This window comes from Schistocerca serialis, chromosome 4, assembly GCF_023864345.2.
Source record: "Schistocerca serialis cubense isolate TAMUIC-IGC-003099 chromosome 4, iqSchSeri2.2, whole genome shotgun sequence".
NCBI classification, from domain to species: Eukaryota; Metazoa; Arthropoda; class Insecta; order Orthoptera; family Acrididae; genus Schistocerca; species Schistocerca serialis.
In genome coordinates, this window is record NC_064641.1 from 678,018,852 (window position 1) to 678,045,492 (window position 26,641).

The 26,641-nt window shown below is 38.3% G+C and overlaps 1 protein-coding gene across 1 annotated transcript in view; it reads right to left on the minus strand.

Moving 5' to 3' along the window:
- LOC126473159 (phosphatidylinositol 4,5-bisphosphate 3-kinase catalytic subunit delta isoform) overlaps positions 1-26,641 on the minus strand; it is a 165,476-nt gene that overhangs the window by 129,629 nt on the left and 9,206 nt on the right. Inside the window, exons 3-5 of the mRNA XM_050100021.1 lie at positions 25,803-26,031; positions 24,163-24,392; positions 21,667-21,913 (exon numbers count right to left, since the gene is read on the minus strand). Coding sequence (XP_049955978.1) covers positions 21,667-21,913; positions 24,163-24,392; positions 25,803-26,031 — 706 coding nt within the window. The remainder of the gene's footprint in view (positions 1-21,666; positions 21,914-24,162; positions 24,393-25,802; positions 26,032-26,641) is intronic.

Sequence of the window (26,641 nt, forward strand, 5' to 3'; positions counted from 1 at the left end):
GCTTTTGCAGTATTTCATCCATTTGCAATATTTCATCCAATATGGGTTTTCAGAAGGTTTTTTCCTTGTTCCTCTTAATTCCGTTGAGAGGCCAGGCAAATGAGTGGTTCCTGAAGAGAGGCACCAGCCTTTTCAGTAGCTGAAGGGGCAACAGTCTGGGTGATTGAGTGAGGTGGCCTTGTAACGTCAACCAAAACGGCATTGCTGTGTCTGTACTGTGAACGGATGAAAGCAAGGGGAAACTATAGCTGTAATTTTTCCTAAGGGCATGCAGCTTTACTGGATGGTTAAATGATGATGGTGCCCTCTTGGGTAACATATTCTGGAGGTAAGATAGTCCTCCATTCAGATCTCCTGGTGGGGACTTCTCTGGATGACATCGTTATCAGGAGAAACAAAACTAGCATTCTACGGATCAGAGCCTGGAATGACAGATCCCTTAATCAAGCACATAGGTTAGAAAATTTACAAAGGGAAAAGGATATGTTAAAGTTACATATAGTGGGATTTAATAAATTTTGGTGGCAGGAGGAACAGGACTTCTGGTCAGGTGAATAGAGGGTTATAAATACAAAATCAAATAGGGGTAATGGAGGAGTAGGTTTAATACCGAATAAAAAGCTACTACGAACAACATTGTGAACACACTACAGCAGGCAAGATAGACATAAAGCCCATGCCTACCACAGTAGTACAAGCTTATATGCCAACTAGCACCACAGATGATGAGATAAAAGAAATTATTCAGATAGTTAAGGGAGATGAAAATTTAATAGTCATAGGGGGCTAGAATTTGATAGTAGGAAAAGGAAGAGAAGGAAAAGTAGTAGGTGATATGGACTGGGGGTAAGGAATGAAAGAGGAAGCAGCCTGATAGAATTTTGCACAGAGCATAACTTAATCATCATTAACAATTGGTTTATGAATCACGAAAGAAAGCTGTATATATGGAAGAGACCTGGAGACATCGGAAGGTTTCAGATTGATTATATAATGGTTAGACAGATTTAGAAACCAGATTTTGAATTGCAAGACATTTACAGGGACAGATGTTGGCACAGGCCACAATTCACTGGTTATGAACTTTAGCTTAAAACGGAAGAATCTGCAATAAAGGCACAAATTAAAGAAGATGGGACCTGGATAGACTGAAAGAATCAGAAGTTTTAGAGACTTTTACCGGTAGCATTAAGGAATGATTGTCAAGAACAGGGGAAAGTATTACAGTAGAAGAAGAATGGGTAGCTTTGACAGATGAAATAGCAAAGCCAGCAGAGGATCAAGTAGGTAAAGAGACAAGGGCTAGCAGAAATTCTTGGATAACACAAGAGATATTGAATTTAACTGATGAAAGGATAAAACATAAAATTGTAGTAAGTGAAACAGCCATAAAGTAATAAAAATGTCTCAAAAATAAAATCAACATGAAGTGCAAAATGGCTAAGCGAGACTGGCTAGAGAACTAATATAAGAATGTAGAAACATATATCACTAGGGATAAGACAGATGCTGCCTACGGAAAAGTAGAGAGACCTTTGGAGAAAAGAGAACCACCTGCATGAATGTGAAGAGCTCAGATGGAAAACCAGTCCTGAGCAAAGAAGGGAAAGCAAATAGGCCGGAATGTATAGAGGGTCTATACAAGGGCGATGTACTTGAGGGTAGTATTATGGAAATGGAAGAGGACATAGATGAAGATGAGATGGGGAATATAATACTGTGTGAAGAATTTGACAGAGCACTGAAAGACTTAAGTTGAAACAAGGCCTCAGGAGTAGACAACGTTCCATTAGAACTGCTGATAGCCTTGGGAGAGGCAGCCACGGCAAAATTCTTCTACCTGGTGAGCAAGTTGTGGGGAAACAGGCAAAATACCCTCAGACTTCAAGAAGAATACAATAATTCCAATTCCAAAGAAAGCAGGTGCTGACAGGTGTAAAAATTACTGAACTGTCAGGTTAATAAATCACAGCTGCAAAATAAAAATACAAATTCTTTGCAGATGGATGGAAAAAGTGGTAGAAGCCGACCTCGGTGAAGATCCGTTTGGATTCTGTAGAAATGTAGTTACATTTACAGAGGTAGTCAAGGAATGGGAAACTTTATGCTATAGCATTTGTAGACTTAGAGAAAGCTTTTGACAATGTTGACCGGAATACTCTCTTTCAAATTCTGAAGATGGCAGGGGTAAAATACAGGGAGCGAAAGGCTATTTACAATTTGTACAAAAACCACATGTCAGTTATAAAAGTCGAGGGGCACCAGAGGGAAGCAGTGGTTGAGAAGGGAATAAGACAGGGTTGTAGCCTATCCGCAATGTTATTCAATCTGTATACTGAGCAAGCAGTAAAGGAAACGAAAGAAAAACTTTGAGTAGGAATTAAAATCCAGGGAGAAGAAATAAAAACTTTGAGGTTTGCTGATGACACTGTAATTCTGTCAGATAGAAAAGGACTTGGAAGAACAGTTGAATGGAATAGACAGTGTCTTGAAAGGAGGTTGTAAGATTAACATCAATAAAAGCAAAACAAGGATAATGGAATCTAGTTGAATTAAACCAGGTGATACTGAGGGAATTAGATTATCAAATCAGACACTTAAAGTAGTAGATGAGTTTTGCTATTTGGGCAGCAAAATCGCTGATGATGGTCGTAGTAGGAAGGATATAAAACGTGGACTGGCAATGGTAAGGAAAGAGTTTCTGAAGAAATTTGTTAACATAGAGTATAGATTTAAGTGTCCGGAAGTCTTTTCTGAAAGTATTTGTATGGAGTGTAGCTATGTTTGGGAGTGAAACATGGATTATAAACAGTTTAGACAAGAAGACAATGGAATCTTTTGAAATGTGATGCTGCAATAGAATGCTGAAGATTAGATGGGTAGATATGTAAGTAATGAGGAGGTACTGAATAGAATTGGGGAGAAAAGGAGTTGTGGCACAACTTCACTATAAGACAGTTGGTAGGACACATTCTGAGGCAACAAGGGATCACAAATTTAGTATTGGAGGGAAGCGTGGAGGGCAAAAATTGTAGAGGGAAACCAAGAGATGAATATAGTAAGCAGATCAGAAGGATGTAGGTTGCAGTAGTTACTCGGAGATGAAAAGACTTGCACAGGATAGAGTAGCATGGAGAGCTGCATCAAACCAGTCTTTGGACTGAAGTTTTTGTAAACAGTGCTGGGATGATTTCTCTATATTAATTGTTTCAAAAGAAAAAAAAAATGTGTCAATCTGACTGTTGTCTCATTTCATACCCAGAAATCTGTGTAAGGAACAAAGGCTACAATTTACGCAACACAGGTTTCCTTGATCTTTACAATGGATGGGAGAATCAATTATTGTCTTCCTGAAGTCACACAATGACACTTTTCAATTTTTCATAAGTTCCTCATTCAACCATCCACACTAATATAAATTTCACTTAACTAGAATGTTGTTTCTCTTTCCTTATTACTATGGCAATTCTGTAACAAAGAATATACACAGTAGTTTTGTCACAGACAGTAAATGTGATTTAAAATTCTGAAATTGCCTTGAAGTCAGAAAAGAAATGTTTATTCAAAAGCTGTTACCATTTAATCTAAGTCAGTATTTTTACCTTAATTTAATAATGAACAGACGATTCGCTTTATCTTCTTAATGTTGGGTACCACAGCTAAGTATTTGTTAAAAGGAATTTTTAAGCTTTCCAGCTTCATTATTTTTGACAAGTACCCCATCTTTTTTTTTTTTAACAAATGTCCAATTTTGGCCTTGTGCACTGTTTCCAAGCACGGTATCAATGTATTGTACAATTATCCAATTATAAAACAGCAGAAATAGTCGATCAAAAAGTGAAAACATAACATGGAAGTTCACAATTAAAACCAGAAAGCTTACTGCATGCAGTAATAGTCATCTTAATAATTGGTGCTACATTATAGGACACTATATGTGCGCACTACATCTGTACTAAATGACTTACAAATTCACTAATTTGTGTATGTGTAACTTTCTTAAAGTTATCAATGAAATTCCACCAAAGTCTGGTCAATTTTCTATAGGCCTCTCCAAAAAATGCCACAAGTCTTCATGTCTGCACATTTCTGCAAAACTCAACAAGCCAGTTTATGGAGTGTGGCAGAGGGTACTTTGTATACTATTGTCACAGTGGACGATCCTCTGGTCTCCACGCTTTGTGATGAGACGTGAACATAATTTCTTTTTATAAAGAACGTCCTATACCATGTGGCCTACTCATTATTTCATGCAAAGGACATTACCAGAAATGTTGCAGTGGGATTTAGTACATGGACCCAACGATTGTCTTTAACAATTTTTACAATATGTTGACAGGCTGGATAGGGCAGTAGAAAGAATGTACGACTTTAATGTATACACCAAACAGCCACAAAGATATTACAAATTTTCTGAATGCCTCAAAAGTGCCTGAAAGTTCTGTTTCCCCATCAATTACCTGAAATCTGAAACGCTTTTGTTAATTAATGTAGTGAGACGTTTTAGTTTGTTGGCTGTTTGAAACATTTTAAATATTTGTGAGAATATAAGGAAGTGTCGACCATAAACCACCCATTAACAATTGGAATGATAGAAATTACAATGGGAATAATTACAGAAACAGGGATTATGGTAACTTCTATCAGGATCAAAGTGTCAATAAGAGAAATTTTGAACATCAGTAGGACAGGAATAATGGGAATAACGATAGGCATTTTAATAGAAGAAACAATCATAGAAGTAGCTACTCGGGAAATGGCAGTTCGCCTCAATGAAGGTGAGGAAACACAACAAGCATGGGAACCCTAGGTTGCACTTGCAATTAGACAACAATAACAATGTTAATGGTACGACACAGGTACCTGAAATTGAACAGAAGTAATATCAGATTTCTCATTTATGTTTTGATCAAAAGTTTTGGGATATTATGTTTAACTATGGTGATGTAGGTGCTAATCACAAATCAGAATGTGAGAGTAGTGAGAATTTATATATAGTATGTATTAATGAACTCTTGGTCAGAAAACAGTGGTATGTATGTAAATCAGGTGATGACTGTATTTGATCTGAAATAAGTGGTATTTTCGATGTAGATGTGAATGAGAGCTATGAAATAACTGAGGTCGGTAAGTATGAGACTGATAGCTTATGTCAAATGAATGTCAGTAAGGTAAGTGACTTTGATGGAGATGAGACTTGTGTTATTAATGATGCTGATGAGGTAATTTTGGAGAAATATGATGATGATGATGATGATGATGATGATGATTATCGGGTATTTGTGGAGTTTAAGAATAATGAAGTGTCAGAGTTGCCTGTGACTGATGCTGACAATAGAGGTCAGGTAAGTGATGTATGTAAGTGAGAGTCATGGAATACCAGTCCAGTCAAATCAGTTTTTCATTAATGTCATGCAGATTAATGATCAAACAGTAAAGATAAGTTATTTGTGAGCCTAGAGAATAAAGGTGAAAACTTTTTGAAGTTTGTCTGGAACCAGATTGATGATAAGATAGATAAATGGGCACTCTAGAATAAGCTAGCTGTGGTTAGTCAAAATTTGTATCCAAATTGGTGGAACGAAGTGAAAGAAGACCTAAGAAGGAGGTGCAATTTTGACAGTAATATATTTTGTGTTCTTCTGTAATATGCGATGTTAGTTATGCCATGGAAGCCATTCATTGTCTTCAATCTTGACCTGACAACACAAGTAAGAAAAGCAATGCTACAATAACAGTAAAGCAGATAAAACCCTGTGAAGACAGGATGGATGTAGCACTTGATGAAATTGAAATCGATCTTTTACATGACGTGTCTGACAATAGAGAAGATGATTCTGATTGATACAGATAGCCCACTTTGTGGTATATCTGAACAATCTAGAGTCAAGGTCAAGTATAGTAAGAATTTTGTGGAAATGTCCATTGTAGTGTAAAGAGGAGTAAGAGTAAGCAAAGAAAACTAGTAAAATCTCAGGTACTATTAACTTTTAGTATAGAGGACAAGACCTTTGAACATGAATGCATATTGACCTATAGTCCAGAAGAAGATATACACTATGTTTGCAGATTCATATGACTATATAGTTGTGTTTTGCTTGTCAGGAATGTAGTATGTACAATACGATTTCTAAAATTCTGTCTTATCTATTGACTAAGTTTAAATTTATGATACACTGTATCTGCAGGTTCATACAACTATATAATTATGTTTTGTAATAGATTACTGCATTATCACCTTACTAGTTCATTTTTTCATTGCATTTAGCTCTGTTTATTAAAGTTTCATATGCGAACACTTTTTAATCCATTATGACGTAAGCCCTATATACTTACTTTTGCAATATAAATAGGCAGAGCATATGCCGTACAGTGTGAGGAAGGTACTGAACAGCATATTTAGTACACAAAATAATGCTGCAGGATTTGATGTGAATGCTAGAACGGAATTAAGCTATCTGTTGAAGCATGTGATGAGAAATCTAAGGAGGAAACTGAAAGATGTGGGTGGATCCACTCCCACACTGCTGTATGGCTGTACCCTACTGATCTTCTAGACCTCTATGTACGTAAATAGTTTATATGAACAATTATCAAATAGTGTGGAAGGCATTTACTACGAGGGTGGTTTGAAAAGTTCTTGGAAGAGAATAGAAAAAGGTACTTATATCACTGAAACTTTTTTTATTTTTCAATTTAGTCTCCTTGTAGATTAATGCACTTGGTCCAACGATGTTACGGTGCCTTGACCCCATCTTGAAAATGAGTTTCCCCCAGGCCCGCAAAATAGTTGCCAATTCCGGCTATCAATTCTTCGTTTGAAGTAAAACTTCGTCCATGTTTTGGGAAGAGATGGAAATCTGACGGAGCCATATCAGGTGAATAAGGTGGGCGTGGCAACAGTTCATACCTTAGTTTGTGTAATTTTGCTACGGCATGTGTTGTTGATCCAACATCAAGAGTCAGGGCACCCATCTTGAAGATAATTTTTCCATTTCAAATTCTTCAGTTAAAATGTGATATACCCTTTCAGACGACATCTGGCAAGTGTGAGCAATTTCACGCACTTTCAATCGACGATCCTCAAAGACCATTTTGTGCACTTTTGCAATGATTTCTGGAGTAGTGACACATCTTGGCCGACCACTGCGTGGACCATCAGCTAAGCTCTCCTGACCAAATGTAGATTCATTTGCCCACTTGCAACAGTTGAATATTAAGGAGCAGAGCCCCCAGTGTATTCTGGAAATCGGAATGAATGTCCTTTGCTTTCATACCTTTCTTCACTAAGTACTTAATCACTGCTCAAATCTCGATTTTTTCCACCTTCGCAAATCACTACGTGGGAACAATAACGGAGCCATGTCACTGCCGCAGCTCTCTTCCAGGAGCACTGACGTGGCACTTGTTTAGAGACAACAGTCACGTGAACAATACTGTATCTCACTGGAACATGAGCCGTGGGCAAACTCATGCTTAACTATGTTTATAAACTTTATTCATTTTGTTGTGTTGAAACATTTTTTGCTGGTGTGTACCTGGTGCAGTTTGGACTCATGGGTCGGTCCCCACATCGTATGCTTAGGCCCTAATATTGTTTCATTATTTTGTCCTTTCAGGAGTCAACATATCCTTAAATACTCTGGTTTATCTGGCTGATTGATTTTGTGTTATATTTCTACTCATGACTGAGTATATTCTTCTGGTCTGTACCTGTCATCTGGAGTTTTTCGAGTCAGCTCACTCGTTGTACACTTAGGCTCTGAATTCTTTCTCTTCTCTTTTGAAGAATTTAAAGGTGTTACTTTATAGATTATATTTGCAATTTGTAATTCTAGTAATTTAGATTGTCTCTGCACTTATTTCTATAGTTTAGTGTTGTAATGCTGTGGTTTTGACTTTGTATCAATTGTCTTGTGACACAATGTTCCACAGATCTGAAAATCTGAATGCCATGTCCTGCTATATGTATAAACTATGACTTGTATAGTAGATATTTTTCTTATGTTTTCTGTAATATGTTATGTATCAGATACTTCTATACATCTGTATAAACCACAGAGACCCCACTCACATACGGCAGCGAGGATGTAGTGTCATAAGCCTTTTGCAGGCTGAAGAAGACAGCTATATGGAGCTGATGTAGGTAAAAGCTGTTCAGATGGCAGGCTCCAGGTAAACCTGATTATCAGTAGTGAAACGGTCTTGATGAAAACCACCCTGGGAGGGAGCCAGAAGACCCTGAGACTCAAGGAGCTAACACAGCTGCCAGCTCACCATGCATTTAAGCAACTTACAGAGGACACAGGTGAGACTTATTTGGTGATAACTGTCTGTCTCTAGAGGGTGCTTACCCAGTTTCAGTACTGGGACAATGATGCTTTCTCATCATTCCGATGAGAATTGGCCCTCCCTCCAGATGCAGTTAAAGATGGAAAGCACATGACATTGACAATCCACTGCCATGTGCTTGATCATTTGGTTGTGGATGTGGTCTGGCCCTGGGACTGTATCAGGGCAGTTGACGAGGACATTGATGAATTCCCACTCACTGAATGGAGCATTATATAGCTCCAGGTGGCATGTAGTAAACTGCTTTCGCTCCAACTGCTGTTCTAGAAAATGAAATGCATGTTGATAATTCTCACACGCAGAGCAAAATGTTTGGCGGCAGTTCCTGGGCCTGTGTAGACGGTGCCATTCAACGTAATACCAGGTACACATGTAGCTGTCTGGTATCCATAGACACATTTGATCTTCGCTTAAACCTGCGAAGGAGAGATACATGGTCCGATGGTAGACATGTACCGTTCCCACCATTCTCCCTTCTGGCTTTCTATTAAGTGGCAGACCTGGGCACAGATCCACTTAAAGGCAATGAGGTGCTCCAATGGTGGGTGCTGCTTATGTTGCTGGAGTGCCCGCTAATGATCTCGAGTGGCCTCTGTGATTTCCAAGGACCACCAAGGTACTGTCTTCCTTTAGGGCAGGCCTGAGGAAAAGAGGGTTACTACATCAGCTCCTGAAAGAATGGCTGTATTTGTACAGTGGACTGCATCATCGATATCTCTGTGTGGGCAGGGGGCCCGAGGCCAACAACAGATGTGAAAGCATTCCACTCAGCACTGTTGAGAGCCCATCTGGGCAGCCATCTAGGGCAGTAACACTAAGGGAGGGACAGGAAGATCGGGAAGTAGTCACTACCACACTGGTCATCATGGACTCTCCAGTGGATGGATGGGAGAAGACAAGGGGTACAAATGGAAAGGTCTATGGCCGAGAAGATTCTGTATGCTACACTGAAGTGGACTGGGGTACAACTATTCGAGAGGCAACGGTAAAGTTGTGCTAGTAAATTTTTGAGGCCTTTGCCACAGCCAGCGGTCATCTTTCAATCCCACAAAGGGTTATGGACTTTGAAATCACCCACGATTAGGAAAGGTGGGGACAGCAAACAAACAAATGCAAAGTGTGTTCTGAGACACCTCATCATTGGGAGGGAGGTAAACATTGCAGATATATCCTGAAATGCCCTTACCCAAACAGCCGCAGACTCCTAAGGGATATGAAGAGGCATGATTTTGCTATGGAGTGTCTAGCACATAAGTGCAAACTCCGCCGGACACTCTGTCATAGGTAACACAATTCTTATAATATCCCTAGTATCCATAAATGGCTCAGGTTTGCATTGCTGGTATCTATGAAGGGCAATGCAGAAGGCAGGTAATATGCTTTAAAGATGTCATAGCCCAGCCAGGTGGTGGAAAAAACTGCTACAAATTCCAGTGGAGAATAACATCATTGATGTACAGTGAGGCCATGAAGGGACCAATGGAGGCAGGTTATGCCTTAGGTTGGATCTCAGGGCCCGCTGGACTCTCCGCCTCAGACACAGGAGGGCAACCGGCTGGATATGGTGGTGTGGGGTCCACCAGAATATCCTTCTTGGAGAACTTTTTCTTGTCTTTCCTCTCATTAGAGGATTCTGATGAATGTGAGGGCTTCTCTGAATTAGTTTCAGGTAAAAGAGATGAACACGAATCCCTGCAACCATGAACCTGTGGCTTCTTCAGCTAATGGCTGGTGTTCGGTTATAGACTGGTGGAAACATCGAAGGAAGTGTCCCAATGGACCCCTTCCCGGAGAGAGAAGCTGGAAGAGGGGGATTTATCTTTGGTTGAGAGGTGGGGGCCAGTGTCCCTGGTGGGTGAGAAGCTACTGGTCCCAAAGTAAGTGTGGGGGACGCAGCAAGAGGAGAGCCCCCAAGTATCACAGGGGCATGCATGGTTGAGCGGCTTTGAGGGCCTACTGTAGGAGGTGTAATGGGCAGGAGTACCATTGCCAAAGGGGCGGCGTCATTATAGCTGTAGCATATGACATTATTTGGCCTGCTGGGTGCAACTTCTCGTACTTCTTCTTGGACTCTTGGTAACCGAGCTTGTCCAGAGTCTTGTATTCTTGAATTTTCTTTTCTCTCTGATAAACAGCGCAATCTTGTAAGCAAAGAGAGTGGTGCTTTCACAGCTGACACCGATGGGAGGAGGTGCACAGGGAGCTTTCGCATGCAGCGCTCATCCACAATCTCTAGAGAGGGGGCTAGCATCGCAACACAAATACATGTGCCCAAATTTCAAGCATTTTAAGCACCACACAGGGGTGGGGACATACAGTTTGACATCGCATCAGTATACTATCACCTTGATCTTTTCAGGGAATGAATCACCCTCAAATGCCAAGATGAAGGCACGAGTAGCAACACTATTGTCCTTTGACCCCCTATGTACACGACGGACAAAGTGTACAACATATTGCTCCAAGTTGGTGCACCCATCATCGCACTGTAAGAGCAGGTCTCTGTAGAAAATGATGCACTGAACTAAATTCAGACTGTTATGGGGAATGACAGTCACCAGTACGTCACCCCGCTCGTTATGAGTGAGCAGTGCCCATGACTAGGCAAGGGATGCTATTTCAATCAGAACTGACCCACTTTTCATTTTAGAGATGGCTGCCATTTCCCCAAACTTGTCACCCACTCCGAACAGGGGCTCTCCCCCTAGGCACCACCCAGACTCAGCAATGGCTGACTGGCCAGTAATCCCTTACTCAGAGTCCCTGTGCTCGAATCACTATGAGCATATACTCCTTGACATGCATGGGGAGTTTTCAGCTCGGGCATCAACACAGAAATCTCCGCATGGTCAGGGGGCTACCACTGTGCAGGTACCTGACAACATCTCCCCCACAACAGGATGGCTACCATGTTGGGTTTTTGGTGTATTACTGTATGAAAGGGATGAGTAAACAGATGGAAAGGGAAAATGATGGAGCACACACCACATTGGGCGACCTCCTCTGCATGATCCACACTTCTGAGGAACTTTGAAAATTGGTAGCAGGTCAAATGAAACAATGGGGACCAAGTGTTTATTTGATGAAAAGTTGTAGAATATGCTGGACTGGAAACTCAAGACCCAATCATAAACCAGGTCCAAGCAGAGTCGGTATCAAGTAAATCATCCAATGGAGAGAGAGAGAGAGAGAGAGAGAGAGAGAGAGAGAGAGAGAGAGTGTGTGGAAGTATAAGCATGCAATATGGAAAGGAAGAAATGCTGCAAAGGCGAGGACCCCATGGTAGCCATGCACATATTCACAAAAGAGTTGTGAGCCCCCTGGGGATAGAGATAGAGATAGAGAGAGAGAGAGAGAGAGAGAGAGAGAGAGAGAGAGGGAGGGAGGGGGGAGGTGGCACTGCCTGTATCAAAACAAGTTGGTCTTCTTTGCATTTCCAGTATCAATCCTATCTTGTATGGATGAAAGACTTGTGAGTAATGTTCAATTATTGGTCAAACTTGGGTTTTGTAAGTTACTTTCTTTGCTGATTTAATTTTGTGTGTTTGTACCATTTTAAATCACTCTGTACGCATGCACCTAGATATTTTATGGAAGTAATTGACTCAAGCAATTGTTCTGCAATCACACAATAATGGCTCTTTCTATGTGTAGACAATACATTACATTTGTTTACAATGAGGGTCAATTGCCACTCGCTTCACCAAACATCGATCCTCTGCAGGTACTCCAGCATTTCACCACATTTTCTAGCACTGCAACACTTCTGTGCATAACACCATCATTTGCAAAAGGCCTGATGGAAATTCCAACATTATCTACTAAGTCACTTATATATATTCTGAAAAGTAATGGTCCTATAACACTCCCTTGGGCTATGACTGAAGTTGCTTTTATATCTGAAGACTTCTCTCCACTGTGAATGACATGCTGTGTTTTGTCTGCTACAAACTCTTTGATCCAATCACACAATTGATCTAATCCAGTTGACCTAATATTCTGTATGCTCATATTTTGTCCATTAGGTACCAATACAGAACTGCATTGAATGCCTTCCAGAAGTCAAGCGATACAGCATCTACCTGGGCGCCCGTATTGACTGCTTTCTGAGAACCGTGGATGAACAGAGCGAGCTGGATTTCACACTGTCATCATTTTTGGAGCTGTTGTTGATTCCTGAAGAGTGATTTTTGGTTTCCACAAATGTTATAATACATGAGCATAAAACATGTTCCAAAATTTAACAACAAACCATCAGAGATATAGGCCTGTAGTTTTTTGTGTCTGTTCAATACAGACCTGTGATTTTTCACAATCATCAGGAACACTCCACTTCTCCAGAGACTTACAGTACACTGCTGCTAGAAGAGGGACATATTTTGTGTAAAATCTTGTTGGCATCCAATTAGACTGTTGTTTTTCCATTCCATTGTTACTTGTCTCAAAATCTGTCTTTTGTCATTTGTGTGACAATTTAATGGAAGAACTACAATATGATCTCCCTCTGCGAAACAGTTTTGGAAAAAGATGTTTAGAACCTTGGTCTTTTCTAAGTCATCCTCCACTTCAGTGCCATTATGATCACAGGGTGTCTGGATAGATGGCTTCAATCTATTTACTGATTTAACATCAGACCAAATGCTTCCTGGATTTTCTGTCAAGTCAGTAGCTAGAATTTACTTTTGAATCCACTGAATGCTACATGCAGAGCTCTCCTTACATTAATTTTGGGTTCATTTAGTTTTTGTTTGTACAAATTTGCAGAAAAGCACTTTTTGCTTTCATAGCAGCTTTTTAACATGGTTGTCAAACCACAACTTTGCTCAGCACATACCACTCTAAAACATATTATACAACACTCTTAAACTTTGTCCCTCAATACTCAACATTGCTAGCACTGGAAATGAAACTTTTATAGTGACTGCTCAGGTAATCTGAAACTGTTTCTGGTCACTCTTGCTAAACAGAAAGATCTTGTTACCTTGCTTTCTATTCCAAATCACAATTGTATTTAATGATGATGTAATGGCCTTATTCCTTTTTCTATGTTAACTGAGTCAATTCACATTGGTTTGTCACTGGCAAATTTAAGATGTCACCTTTACGAGTCTGTTCTATGATTGAACGCTCAAAGTAATTTTTAGATAAGGCACTTAGAACAATTGCACACAATTTCCTGTTCCTACTATCACCCTAATCACCGAGTCTCCCAGTCTGTGACTGATAAGTTGAAATCTCCATTTAAAACTACAATATGACCAGAAAATTTACACAAAATATTCTCCAAATTTTTCTTCAAATATTCCGCCACTATTGCTGTCGAAACTCAAACTCCATCCAAACAGGCCTTGAATGCCCAACAAGTGTCCTGTCATCCTCACCAAATTGCTAGCCAAGGCCAGTGTGACATCAGTGATCTGATGGGAACCATTGTTACCACCATGGCAAGGCCATTGGCACTGCTGGTGAGACAAGGATTAACTTGCTATTGTACACATGAGTTGAGTTAAAGTTGTATCTATGATTTAACTTTTTATCCTGGGATCAAAGAGTCTAACCAGAGTCGGTTCACGTAATGGTCTATGAAGAAAAATGCAATATTTTTCATGAATATTAACGTCATGTTCAAATAACTTTTAAATCAGGCTGCTCCAATGTTGTCTCATGGCCATGGACATCCACAAACACCTGACAGCTCGCTCATAGGCAGGCACAGGTAGTGTAGGCTACTTTCCAGGTGGTGCAAGAGCAAACCACTTGGCCACTCATGACCAAGAGTCCCCAGCAGTGGCAGTAAGACTTTGCACCATACTGCATGGTTCCCTGACTACACTCATGTGAGTGTCACCCCTACTGCCGCCTGCCTGTGGCTGCTTATTTCAGCTGGAACAGACTATTTCAGTGGCTGTACAGAAAGATTTTGAAATTATAAGCTTGAAACCAGACATTACTGACAGATACTAGATATGATAGACAAACTTCCTTTTTTCTCGTTTTACTTAAATCTTTGCACATTTCTGAGTGTAATATTTACCTTTGGCACAGCTATGTTGGAATAAAAAATGCCAAATTGGATCACAGTTCAAAATTCAGATTAAAATAGCAAATTTCTCAAAACAAGTTGGCTGAGCCAGTACACAAGCTGGAAGAAGACCAGATCTCGCCAGCTTCGATCTTCGTATTAGTCTCCGATTCACTTTTACGCTAATAATCTCGCTTTTACATCTCACTGTATAGTTGGTATGTTGAAGAGTAAATAGGCACATACACTGACTTGAACTCATAGCAAGCTCCCAAACAATGTCCTTCTTCAGAGCTAATTGATGTAATGTGTAATTAGATACAGGAGTGCCTTTAGTAGTTTAAAGGTCAGGTCAACCCGATGCTTGCCGTGAACACGCACAATTCAGGTAATCCAGCAATTTATTGGTTCATTGTGACCTCTACAAATGATGCACTAACAATGCTCTGACAAGCTAAATGTGTGCGTGTGTGTGGGGGGGAAGGGGGGGGGTGTATGTTGGGAGGATTAGGGGCGCAGGGGGGGAGGGAGGGAGGGAGCATGCAACCACTTGTTACCTGCTCTAAAGAATTTTACTTCCCTTAGTTCCAGTTGCAAAATCTCACCACCACTTTCAATACTCAAACGTAAGTATTTCAGAACATCTTGATCAATCAAAAGACTCAAAAGCTTCTGATGGCAACTACTAATATTGTCACAATTTTTTTTGCAACATTAAAGCCTGACAGCAGACTATGTCTTTCAGTCTTCCTATCAACTTGTTATATATCAGCTGCTTTTCTCGCAATCTTAATAATTTTTATGAATCACTTATCATAGGCAAAACAAACTGCATTATTTCAATATTGCAATATTGCTAATATATATCCAATATTGCAATACCTGAATTAACTCATTACTGGAATGAATGATGTCCCTCACCTGGTCTTGACGTCATACTTGCATTGGTGATTCTCCATTCACTCTGAATAATGATAGCTATCGTAGAATGTGACCTATTAGTATACCACCCAAAGAAGTGCATCAAACAGATGAGGCTGACAGTGGCACCAAAGTCAGTGCACAGACACTTGTGGATGATGCAGGAACTCTCCTCTTTTAACTACAGCTTACCATAGATCCCTCAAACAAAAAAACAAAAAACAAAAAAAAAAAACCAAGTCCAGTAGCTGGAAAACATCCTCACATTACACCCCTTTTACAAGAAGGGTAGCATGAGCGATCCACAAAACCACCATCCAATATCTTCAACGTCCATTTGTTGTGGATTCTTAGAACATATTCTGAGTTCAAATGTAATAAAGTATCTCAAACAAAAATTACTTCCTCCATGCCAACCAGCATGAATTCCAAAAACATCGATCATGTAAAACCCAACTCGCACTTTTTTCACATGACATCCTGAAACTCATGGATAAAGGCAGTTAGGTAGATGCAGTATTTCTCGATTTCCAAAAAGCATTTGACTCAGTACCACATCTTCGCTTATTATCAAAAGTACAATCAAATGGGATATCGAGTGGAATTTGTGACTGGATTAAGGATTTTTTGGTAGGGAGGACACAGCATATTATCTTGGTTGGAGATTCATCGATAGAAGTAGAAGTTACTTCAGGCATACCCCACAAAAGTGTGTTGCTATCTTTGCTCTTCCTATTGCATATTAATGACCCACAGATAATATTAACAATAACCTCTGACTTTTCACAGATGATTCAGTTATCTATAACAAAGTATTGTGTGAAATAAGCTGCACAACAATTCGTCGGATTTTGGTAGGATTGCAAAGTGGTGTAACAACTGGTAGCTTGCTTTAAATACTCAAAAATGTAAAATTATGCATGCCGCAATAAAAAAAAAGTAATACCCTATGACCACAGTGTCAATGAGTCACAGCTGGAACCAGTCAACTCATGAAAGCCTGGTTTAACTATTTGTAGGTATATGAAACGGAAGGATCACATAGACCTAGTCATAGGTAAAGCTCAAGGCAGACTTGGGATTATTGATAGAATACTAGGCAAATGCATTTAGTCTCACAAAAGAGATTGCCCACAAATCACTCATGTGACCCATCCTAAAAGATGATCACAGCCTTCTTACAGAGATTAAAGAACCACTTTTAAATGTTAACTCTAGGTATATATCACAACCTCCTATGTCACTCCTATAGGGATCATGAGAACAATGTCAGATTAATTATAGTGTGCTTGGAAGTGTCTAAACTGTCATTCTTCCCACACTCCATATGTGAATAGAACAGGGAGAAGCCCTAACAGCTGGTACAGTAGAAAGTACCTCTAACCTTGTTCTTTAACATTGACTTGCACAGAATGGATGTAGATGCAGATGTAGAACTGAAATTGAGGACAGCAATTCAAAAGCAGAAATGCTGAACTCTCTTTTCAAATGTTTCTTTACAAAGGAAGATCACAGAGTACCACAGAGTACCACCTCTGGTGCTTCTGCAAAATTGAGCAGTATAGATATAAATGTAAGTGGCATTTAGAAACAGCTGAAATCGCTAAAATTGAATAAAGTTTCATATGGAATCACTGACAGAATGTACAAAAAATTTTCAACTGAATCAACCTCTCTCTTAACCATAATACACTGTTATTCCCTTGGACAAAAAACTCTACTCTGTTACTGGAAGAAAGCACAGTTCACACCCCTTTACAAGAAGAGCAGCAGAAATAATCCACAAAACTACTATCCAACACTTATTGCAGGATCTTGGAACATGTTCTAAGTTTAAAGGTAATGAGGTGTCTCAAATAGAATGACCACCTCCACACCAACCAGCACACATTACAAAAACACCTGTTATGCAAAACCCAGCATGTGCTTTTCTCCTATGACATCTTGCAAGCTATGGGTCATAGTAATAAGATGGACTCAATAATTACTGATCTCTAAAATGCTGCTGATTCAGTACTATATCAACTATCCCAACTGGGTTTATGTGATCATTCCCTTTTATATCCCTACAAACTGGTATACCAAGGTTTTTGTACGAGATGAGTGATTCCAATTGTGAATCACTGATATTGTAGTCACAGGGTACAACATTTGTTTGTTTTGTGAAGCAAATTGCCAATCTCTGCTCCACTCTGAAACCTTATCATGATTTTACCAACTATTTCTGTAGCTTTCTTCAGGCAATAATTGACTACAGATAACATCACTACCATATCTGGAAAGCCATTCATATATATTGTGAACAGCATGGGTCCTGTCCCCAACACATTTCCCTGGGGCACACCAAGATTACTTCCACTTCTCTCAGAAACTCTGCATCCAAGATAACATTCTGTGTCCTAGCTACCAAGAAATCTCCATCCCAGTCACAAATCATACTTTGGTCAATAAACATCTTTGTAGCCCTGTGTTAAATGCTTTTCAGAAGGTAAAAAATATTGCATCTGCTTGATTTTCTTGCTCTATAACTTTTAGGATGTCAAGTGAGAAAAGCACAAGCTGGATTTCACATGATTGATGTTTCTGGGATTAATGCTGGTTTGCATAGATGAGGTATTTCTGTTTGAAATATCTCATTATGTCTGAGCTTGGAATATACTGTAGGATTTTAAGATGGTGGATGTCGCTGGGATTGGATGGTAGTTCTGTGGATCACTTCCATTTTGCTTCTTGTAGACAGGTGTGATTTGTGCTTGTTTTCCAATCACTGGCCACAGTTTTTTATTCAAGGGATCTGCAGTATGATTTTGGTAAAACAGTAGCAAACTGAGCTGCAAATTCTATATAGGAGCTGACAGGGATACCATCAGCTGTGTTTGATTTTAGCTGTTCCTCAACACCACTAGCATTAATATCCACATTACTTACTCTGTTTTGCAATGGTGCATGAAATACCCTGAAACAGTACATCTGTATCTTCCTTAGTAAAGGAACACTAGAAAACAGAGTTCAGTATTTCTGTTTTTGCTTTGTCATCCTCAGTTTCAATTACAGTGTCATTCAGAAGAGTCTGAACACATTCTTTGGTGCCACATCTTTACATTTGACCACATTTCTTGTTTTCTGAGCAATCTTTTGGTAAGTTTCTGCTACAGCAGTCACTGAAGACATCCCTCATTACCCTCTTGATGAACAAATGTGTTTCATTCACCATTCCTCTACCTGTGACCTATGTTTTGTTTTATTCCTATAAAGCAGGAATTGCTGATTCCTTACAAGTCTTTTTTTACGGTGACTGTATACCATGGAGTGTCCTTGTCATCACGAACTGTTCTGCCAGGGAGATATCTACCCAGTGTATGATCAACTATTCTTTTAAACTTGAGCCACAGTACTTCTACATGCTCCTGTCCAAAAGTACTCGTTTTCAGTTCCTCTTTCAGATTTACAATTGCCTCTTGATCAAACTTACTAAATATATAACTCTTCGTACTTGTAATGGATGCCTTTTGAACTTTAGCAACCGTTGTTGCTACAACTGCCTCATAGTCACTGACAAAAGTTTCAGTATGGACATCCTCACAGATGTCAGTTCTAGTTATTGCCATCTGCTCTATGCCTGACAAAAACAGTGAAGCATACAGAAGGGAAGGAGGAAAAGAAATGAAACTTCGTGGGTTGAAGAGTATGTGACATTTAGGGACCTGAAAATGAAGCAATTACTTTTGGCAATATTTGCATCAAAATTTTTGTATTTGTAAATGATTTGGCATATATATTTAAAGGTTGTAATGCCACGTGCCTGAAGATGAATTACGAGTCTTTTGAAATACGTAGGAATGTTAGCATTTCCAAAAACTTCAACAATTCTATCCAAAATGATCTTTGTTTACTTACTTCTTTTGGATCTATTTAAACTTCCAATGAATCATATCGCTGAGAATCAGCAGCATTTTCTCACCAGTTAAAAGAGTGCTGCTCTAGAGTGCTGCTCTGACTTAAGGTGTTTCCCGATGCTATTTTTCTTTTCTTTTATAATTACAAAACATGCAGAATATTGATTTCAACTTTTCGTGGGCTTTCATAGCAACGTAATCTTCACTTGACGACACTATAGCTAGACGAATAAGGCACTCAGCATAGAAATAAAATCAAAAACAACTCTAGTCACATGTTAGGTGTAGACTTTCAGCACAGTCGAAATATGTTGACAGGTTTTGTTTCCAGTCACTACAATACAGAGTGTGGACACTATACATTGATAGTCAGCCATGAGCATAATCAAACTAGAATTATGACCACCAGATGGGTGAGGAGCAATGGGGGGAACAAGCCCCGCCTCTCTCTCACAGGGCAGCCAGCCTACACCCATGTTCTGAGATTCTGTGAAAGCAGAACTGACATATGGTCGTATGGATTTCCAACCCCTTCCATTGTTGCGTGAGTCATAACTGAACTCCGTGATGAAAAAGAAAAGTAACTCCTCTCACTTAAAAATAAGAAATGAAAGCAATGAGCAATCCACAACGCAAAGCATTCAGTAATGGCTACTGTGCAAGTGCTTGCTGAAGTCGTTAACGAGGTAGTTCAGGCTCAACCCATCCCAGTAGTTCAAAACATCTGTCGTCTAAAATTGCCACATAAAAAGTGTCCAACTTTTCAACTTTAGTTAGAAGACAAATGTATGCTTTCTTTGTCCTAAGATTCAAGGCCACATGGAGAAAATACAGTTATTTTAAACCACCTCTGATAAAACAGTTCAGATGGAGACAATTCTCTATGAAATAGCAATTAATAGGTAATTTCAAATTTTGAGACAGAAGCTGCATCTATATTTGCATTTAGAACAAATAAAAAATTTTCAGGTCTCTTGTGATGTTATTTCAGCGATTACAATACTGATCCAAATTTACAAAGAACTTGGCAGAATGAGTCCACTTATCACTATGACACTGAACTCCTATCTTGACTGGATGCTTGCACTGGTTAGGCTGAAAAGGGTTTCACAAAGCCATTATATCCTTCGTCTTGTCGGAAAATGGCACCATATGACCTAAAGTTATATGTGATGGCTTCCACACCACAACAATATGGTTAACTCCACTGAGCCTCTCCAAACCATTACAATAACTTGTGTTTTTAAATATATTACCTAATATTGCTCAGTACGTACAGCATAACAATCTAACAAAGAGAGGTTCCCAATGGTGGGATTGACTTTTTGAAACAATTTGCATGCTAACGTAGATTAAGGTCCAAGAAATTGCACACTGCAGCAGTCACCCTGGTGAGCCCTCATTTGCAAGTAATTAATGAAAAAAATAACAAAATTCACATCACGCTCTATAGCTTTAAAAATAGTAAGAATCCACAGACTGGTTGCATAGCATAATGGCTAACGTACTGACTTCACACGCAAAAGGATGTGGGTTTGAATCTTGAAATTTTTTATTTTTAAATCTTTATCAGAATTACTTTGATCATTATTCTTATTTAATTAATTGGTTTAAGTGTAATTTTTTCTATTCCTTTGTCACATCATATTAGTCATTATATGAAATACATCACTTGCTTTCATTTTTCTCCCTCTCAGTCTTTTTCCATTTTGAATCCTTGTTCGCATGATTTTGATTATTGCTATGTAGTAACTTCAATTTAATTATTTCCATTTTATCAGCCTACATTTTTGTCCATGTTATCACATTCATTATTTCTGTTCCTTGTTTTATTCGAATTTTGTTTTACTGATAAACCCTGATTTTGTTTAAATCCTCATCCGCATTATTTTGTCCATAGTGCAATAAGAATTTGTTTCAAATGTTTGTATGATGATCGCCATCCAAAATGACGTATATCTTGTAATGATAAATCATTCTTAATGTCAATCCACTGTCAATATAAATACATTATGTCACCTTTTGTTTTTTACCAGACCGATCAGCATTTTCAAATGTTTAAAGGTTATAACAGATATATAAAAATACTTAAATTCACATGCACAAAGCTTGCAAGTGGAGAAAGAATGATAGGAAGAAAAAATAAGAGTGACTGAAGAAGTTAAAGCTTTGATTAAAATGAACAGTGATCAAAATACTTTCAATAAAAAAATTTGAAAAAAAAGTACCTCACAAGATTCGAACGTAATATCTTTTGCGTTTGAGGTCAGTACCTTAATTATTATGCTACACGAACATGAATGCCCCCACCCCGCTGACTACTCACTAACGAGTGCCTACCAGGGCACTTGATGCAGGATATGATTCCTTGGACCTTAACCTACATCACTGTGTAGATCGTTTCAAAAAATTGAGCCCATTGCTGGGGACCTCTCCTTGTAAGTAAAACTTAGTTATTAGAAATGAATCAATTACCTGGAACGCTGTTGACTGAAACCACAACAAGTGTTGGTGTAAGATCTGCGGCTAATGCCTCTTGAACATACAGGAACTGAATGATTGGATAATCACCCACCAAATACTCCTCCTGTCCACAAACTTTGAGCACAAAGTCCGATGGGTGTTCACCTCGTGAATTGAGTGTGATGGCTTTCTTGTTCAGAACAGTCACCAGCAACTTGTGCGGAGTCATAGTGTATGGAATATTGAAAGTAAAAGATGTCTGAAAAATTATTCAACATTACATAAAAAATATATTCCTATAACACACAATGAAAATATCAAACACATGGACATAGCACTAATTCATATCTAACTAGCCAGTGTGAGAAAAGCAAAATTAATCTATAAAACAATTATATCTACCCATTTCTCTCACTGTTGCTCTCTTTCTGATACTAAAGCAATTGTACTCTGCGGCCCTTCATTTCCTTTGGCTTACCGAAGTGACTTAACTGGGGTCAGCATTGTTTGTAAATTACGTGATGCAGGTTTCACCAATAAAGCAGAAACAGCCCATAACTACATAAGAGCAATATACAGCATTTTATGAGAAAATAGTTAAACAAAACTAGCACCTATTTATTGAATTTTCATTCCTGGGTGATTAAAGAAGATCTTTCCCAATTTTTTCAGAATACTTCAAAAAGTATGACGTTATGTTGAGATGGAGAAACTGTCTGTCCAAAAAACTTCAAAAATTCAAATCAACTACAATAACTCATTCTGTAGATGAATGTTGTTAAGACAATAAATTTATTCACAAATCAATAAGAAAAATCATGATTAGATATATATAAGAGATTTCCTAAACTCAAGACTCTGGAACACAAGTTTCTTCAGATGGAGCAGTAGCAGCAAACTTGGTATTACGATGAACAAAGAATGTGTGAATAGAACACCAAGAAACCTAGCAGAAATTTACACCATACTTTGTACTCATAGAATGCAGGCTTTCCTGGCCAGTATTTGCATTATTGCTGATATTTGTTTTATGAGCTTGAAGCCGTGGCCAAAGACATAATTCTCTGCCTAACCTTTTGTCTTCCAATGCTGGGAAACATCGAAAGAGGCTTAAATGACTCAGAAAGCAATTACAGTCTCAAACAAAATCAGTAAACAACACTATTTATATGTATCCATGCAACAGCTGCTTCATGACATCATCAGACTGCTGCCTAAGATCATGGAGTCACACTGGCGTATGTTGTGGAGCTTTTAGGGGGCGAAGAGTTGGTGATATTTGTTTTATTTACCACTAAGGCCCAAAACTTGCATAATTTTAATCCTACAGGTCAATAGGTTCTAAAGAAAAATAACCATATAAAGAGCCAGGCTTCCCTCCATTTGCAAAAAATGTCAAAGATCACATCAGCAGAATACTCAGAAAACACAGTATTGATACAGTGTCTCAACCAACTACAAAAGTGAGCAAATATTTTAATACTGCAAAAAACATATACCCGCCACTTGCCACAGCAGGAGTACATCCCTTGCACTTGCAGTCAAGTTACATGGGAACTAGAAAAAGAAGCATTAATGCCCAACTTAAGGAACACAAGAGTAACAGTTGCCTGGGCAAGACAGATAAATCAGAAGTAGCAGATCATGCTTTGGGGCCAGGGAACCACCAATTTTTCTCTAACAAGATCTAATCATTCCTTTACTAAGAGGCCACAGACATTCGAAAGCACAGGCACAACATCAATAGAAAAGAAGAAGGACTGAAATTAGACGAGTTTTGGACTTTAGTGCTCATGTTAAATAAAACAAACAACACCAACTCTTCCTCACTACAAGCTCCACAGCATATGTCTGAGCACCTCCGTGATCTCAGGCAGCGGTCTGATGACATTGCGAAGCAACTATTGCATTGATACATATAAACAATTCGGCTTGCTGAGACTGGTTTAGACTGTAGTTGCCTTCTGAGTTGTTAAATCTTCTGATGATGTCACTGCATTGGAAGATGAAAGGTTGGGCAGAGAACTGTGTCTCGGACCATGGCCTTCTGCCCATAAAACAAACATCAATAATAATTTGTACTGTCTACATTAGATTGCTTCAAGAATGGGATTGAATGATGCACATTTTTTTTTTTTTTCACCACTTCGTAACACCTATTTTCCTTCTTCATTTTTATGTTGCTGCAGGCCTCTCCACAATTTGCATCATATTACTGAGCTTGTGTATTCCCTTCTTGAGCACTCATTTTCAGACAAGAAGCTATCTATACACTTTTTTGTTAAAATTTGTCTGTAAACTCTAAATATATTATTTTCTTCATAAAATTAGTCATAATACCGCTTCGTTTTTATCAAAACAGATTGTATTTGAACAATTTATTGGCTGTTATATATAAAGCACAATGCTACGGGTTCTATTCAGACTGCATTTATATAATTATACCTGAAGCAAAATATTAATATAACTACTTGTGTCAACATCTATGGTGTTTAGCATTAATTTTACCTCTGTATTCTCAAATCTTGTTACAAGCACAAAGTTGCCTTCTCTCAAGCGACAGCTCACATTTGGAGGAGGAACAGGAGATGCTGAAAGCCTTGGAGGGTACTGATAATTCATTTTATCTAACCATGACATGTTTTGTCGACTTTGCGCTATTTCATCTCCAAGATTTTTCATCCTCCAACGAAAATCATTCACTTCAGAATTTTTTAAAGAATCAAACTCATGAAGTCCTGTGACAAAACATAATGGACATTATTGGAAGATTAAAAAATACAATAACTTTATCAACAATGTAGATACATAAAATGAAAGTATACTAATTAAAAAGTGGCAAAATTTAACCTTTACAATTACTGCACTAAAAACAAAACTCTTAGTTAATAATTGAATAATATTCAGTATATCTGCAGAGATAGTATGAAGTGTTACAAAAAACATTAATCTTCAAAATTTACGTGAGATTTTGCTGCTATATTTTTCTGTTAGAGAATATAATGCTACATCTCAAAGGAGATACAGAACAGCGCACACTATCCAGCATTAAGTGATACCTAACTTAATTGTCTAGAAGCACAAGATCTCCATTCCCTGTAGGGTCTACAAATATCAATATCTTATCAGAAAACATTACTCTACAGCCTGCACTACATTACATGCTGCTAACTTTCACACTTCTTTAGAAACAAGTCTTGAGGAACTCACTCTCTCCTGTATGGCATTTTAGTCTTTTCTTATTTTATTTGGCCTTTTTGTTCAAATGTAAAGTTTATCTCCTTTTATAACTTAGTATTAAATATCAATTTATGCATCCTGCCTTCTGCTGTACTGCAATCATCATTTTCCCACGCAGCCATACAACATCCCGTACATAACAGTACTTAATTATAGAAAATAATGAACAAATTTCTTGTAAACTTTCACCATCTTTGGAAGAACTTAATATCCACCACGGGTGGAAGAGCCACAGCAATAATCATATAGTATTATTGTTTACTGACTTTAATCAGTAATAATCATATATGATTTATTCAGTTATAGCTCAGTTCCAAATCACAGTAATGTTCAGATGGTTTTATTCTCCCCTCCTCCTCCTCCTCAAAACCTACAACCTGTCAAGAATCTCTCCAAAAGTATCTATAATCTGGCATTCCAATTCCTAGTTGCATTCTCCAGGATACAGCCAGTTTTTGCAGTATCACATTTTTACAACATTAAACTAGATATTGTGAGGTACACATTTTCACATTTTAATCCCTTAAGGAACTAATTACTCTCTTACTCAACAACCTTGAGCAGCGCTATTTGAAGCAGTGTACAGAAATTCATCACACAGTATAACAAGTTATTGAATTTGGATGGTAACTAAGAACAAAAATATGTAGTTGGAAATTTATTTATTCAAAAATAACTGTTTTTTAAGTTTTTTGAGAGAAAGAAGTATTACTTTCTGGAAAATTCTCATACTTAAATAATCAACTAGGAACCAACTTTAATGGACACAATAGAATAAAAAAAAAAAAACAATGACAGGTAACTAGCTTTTAAACTCAGAAGTTATCACATCAACCTGTGTCATATGCAGACTGATTGACAGGCTACATTAGATCTACTATCATTATGACGACATATGCAGAACTTACCCTTTCCTATAAGATGGCTGATCTGATTATTTAGTGACTTCTCCGCCTTATTTCCTTTACGTTCAATAATTCGTAACACGGAGCAGAATGGGCGTATGTCACATATGCGTCTGTTCTCGTCATCCAGTTCTTCGTTCTCCGCCATCGAATTGATGCATGCGAATACGTATGAGGAGGCATCGTGCAGCATCCCATATAAGGGATACCGCGCAGCCTCCTCCCACAGATCCTGCAGAAAACAAAACACATCAAGTGTAGTTATAAAAATGAATTCAGCAAAAAACATAATATAAATACTGTACGATGCATACAAATAGCTGTTATCAAGAATCTCCAGGAGACTTAATGGATAAATCAATCGCAAAAGTAATGCAGAAAGTAAACTTCTTTTTGCATAATGTAACATTCACACAGAATCTAACATTGTTAATGGACAAGTTTTCTATATAGTGATTTTTTTTTTAATACTTAATATTTCCGCTCAATAAAGAGCAGTTTTCACAGTGATCACTGTCGCAACATCTTCAAACAAAAAATGCTAAACAACTTGCATATGGCCTCTAGTAATGGAATGAAACTTAAAAATCATGTCCAGAAAGTATTAATTTCTTTTCATTTGTCCATGGTTAATTGCTGCTTCAAAGAAAACCTTGTAAGAGCAAAGACCTTATGCTACTTGTAGGTTCTCATATTTTTATTGTGAATTTAGCTGTCTTCTGCCTATTACCAAATTAGACAGTAAACAACAACTTCATAATATGTGGGAGGCTATTTTTGGGCACAAATTATCTAAGGTCATAAGCACCCAGTATAGAACCATAGAATGCTGGGACTGTGAG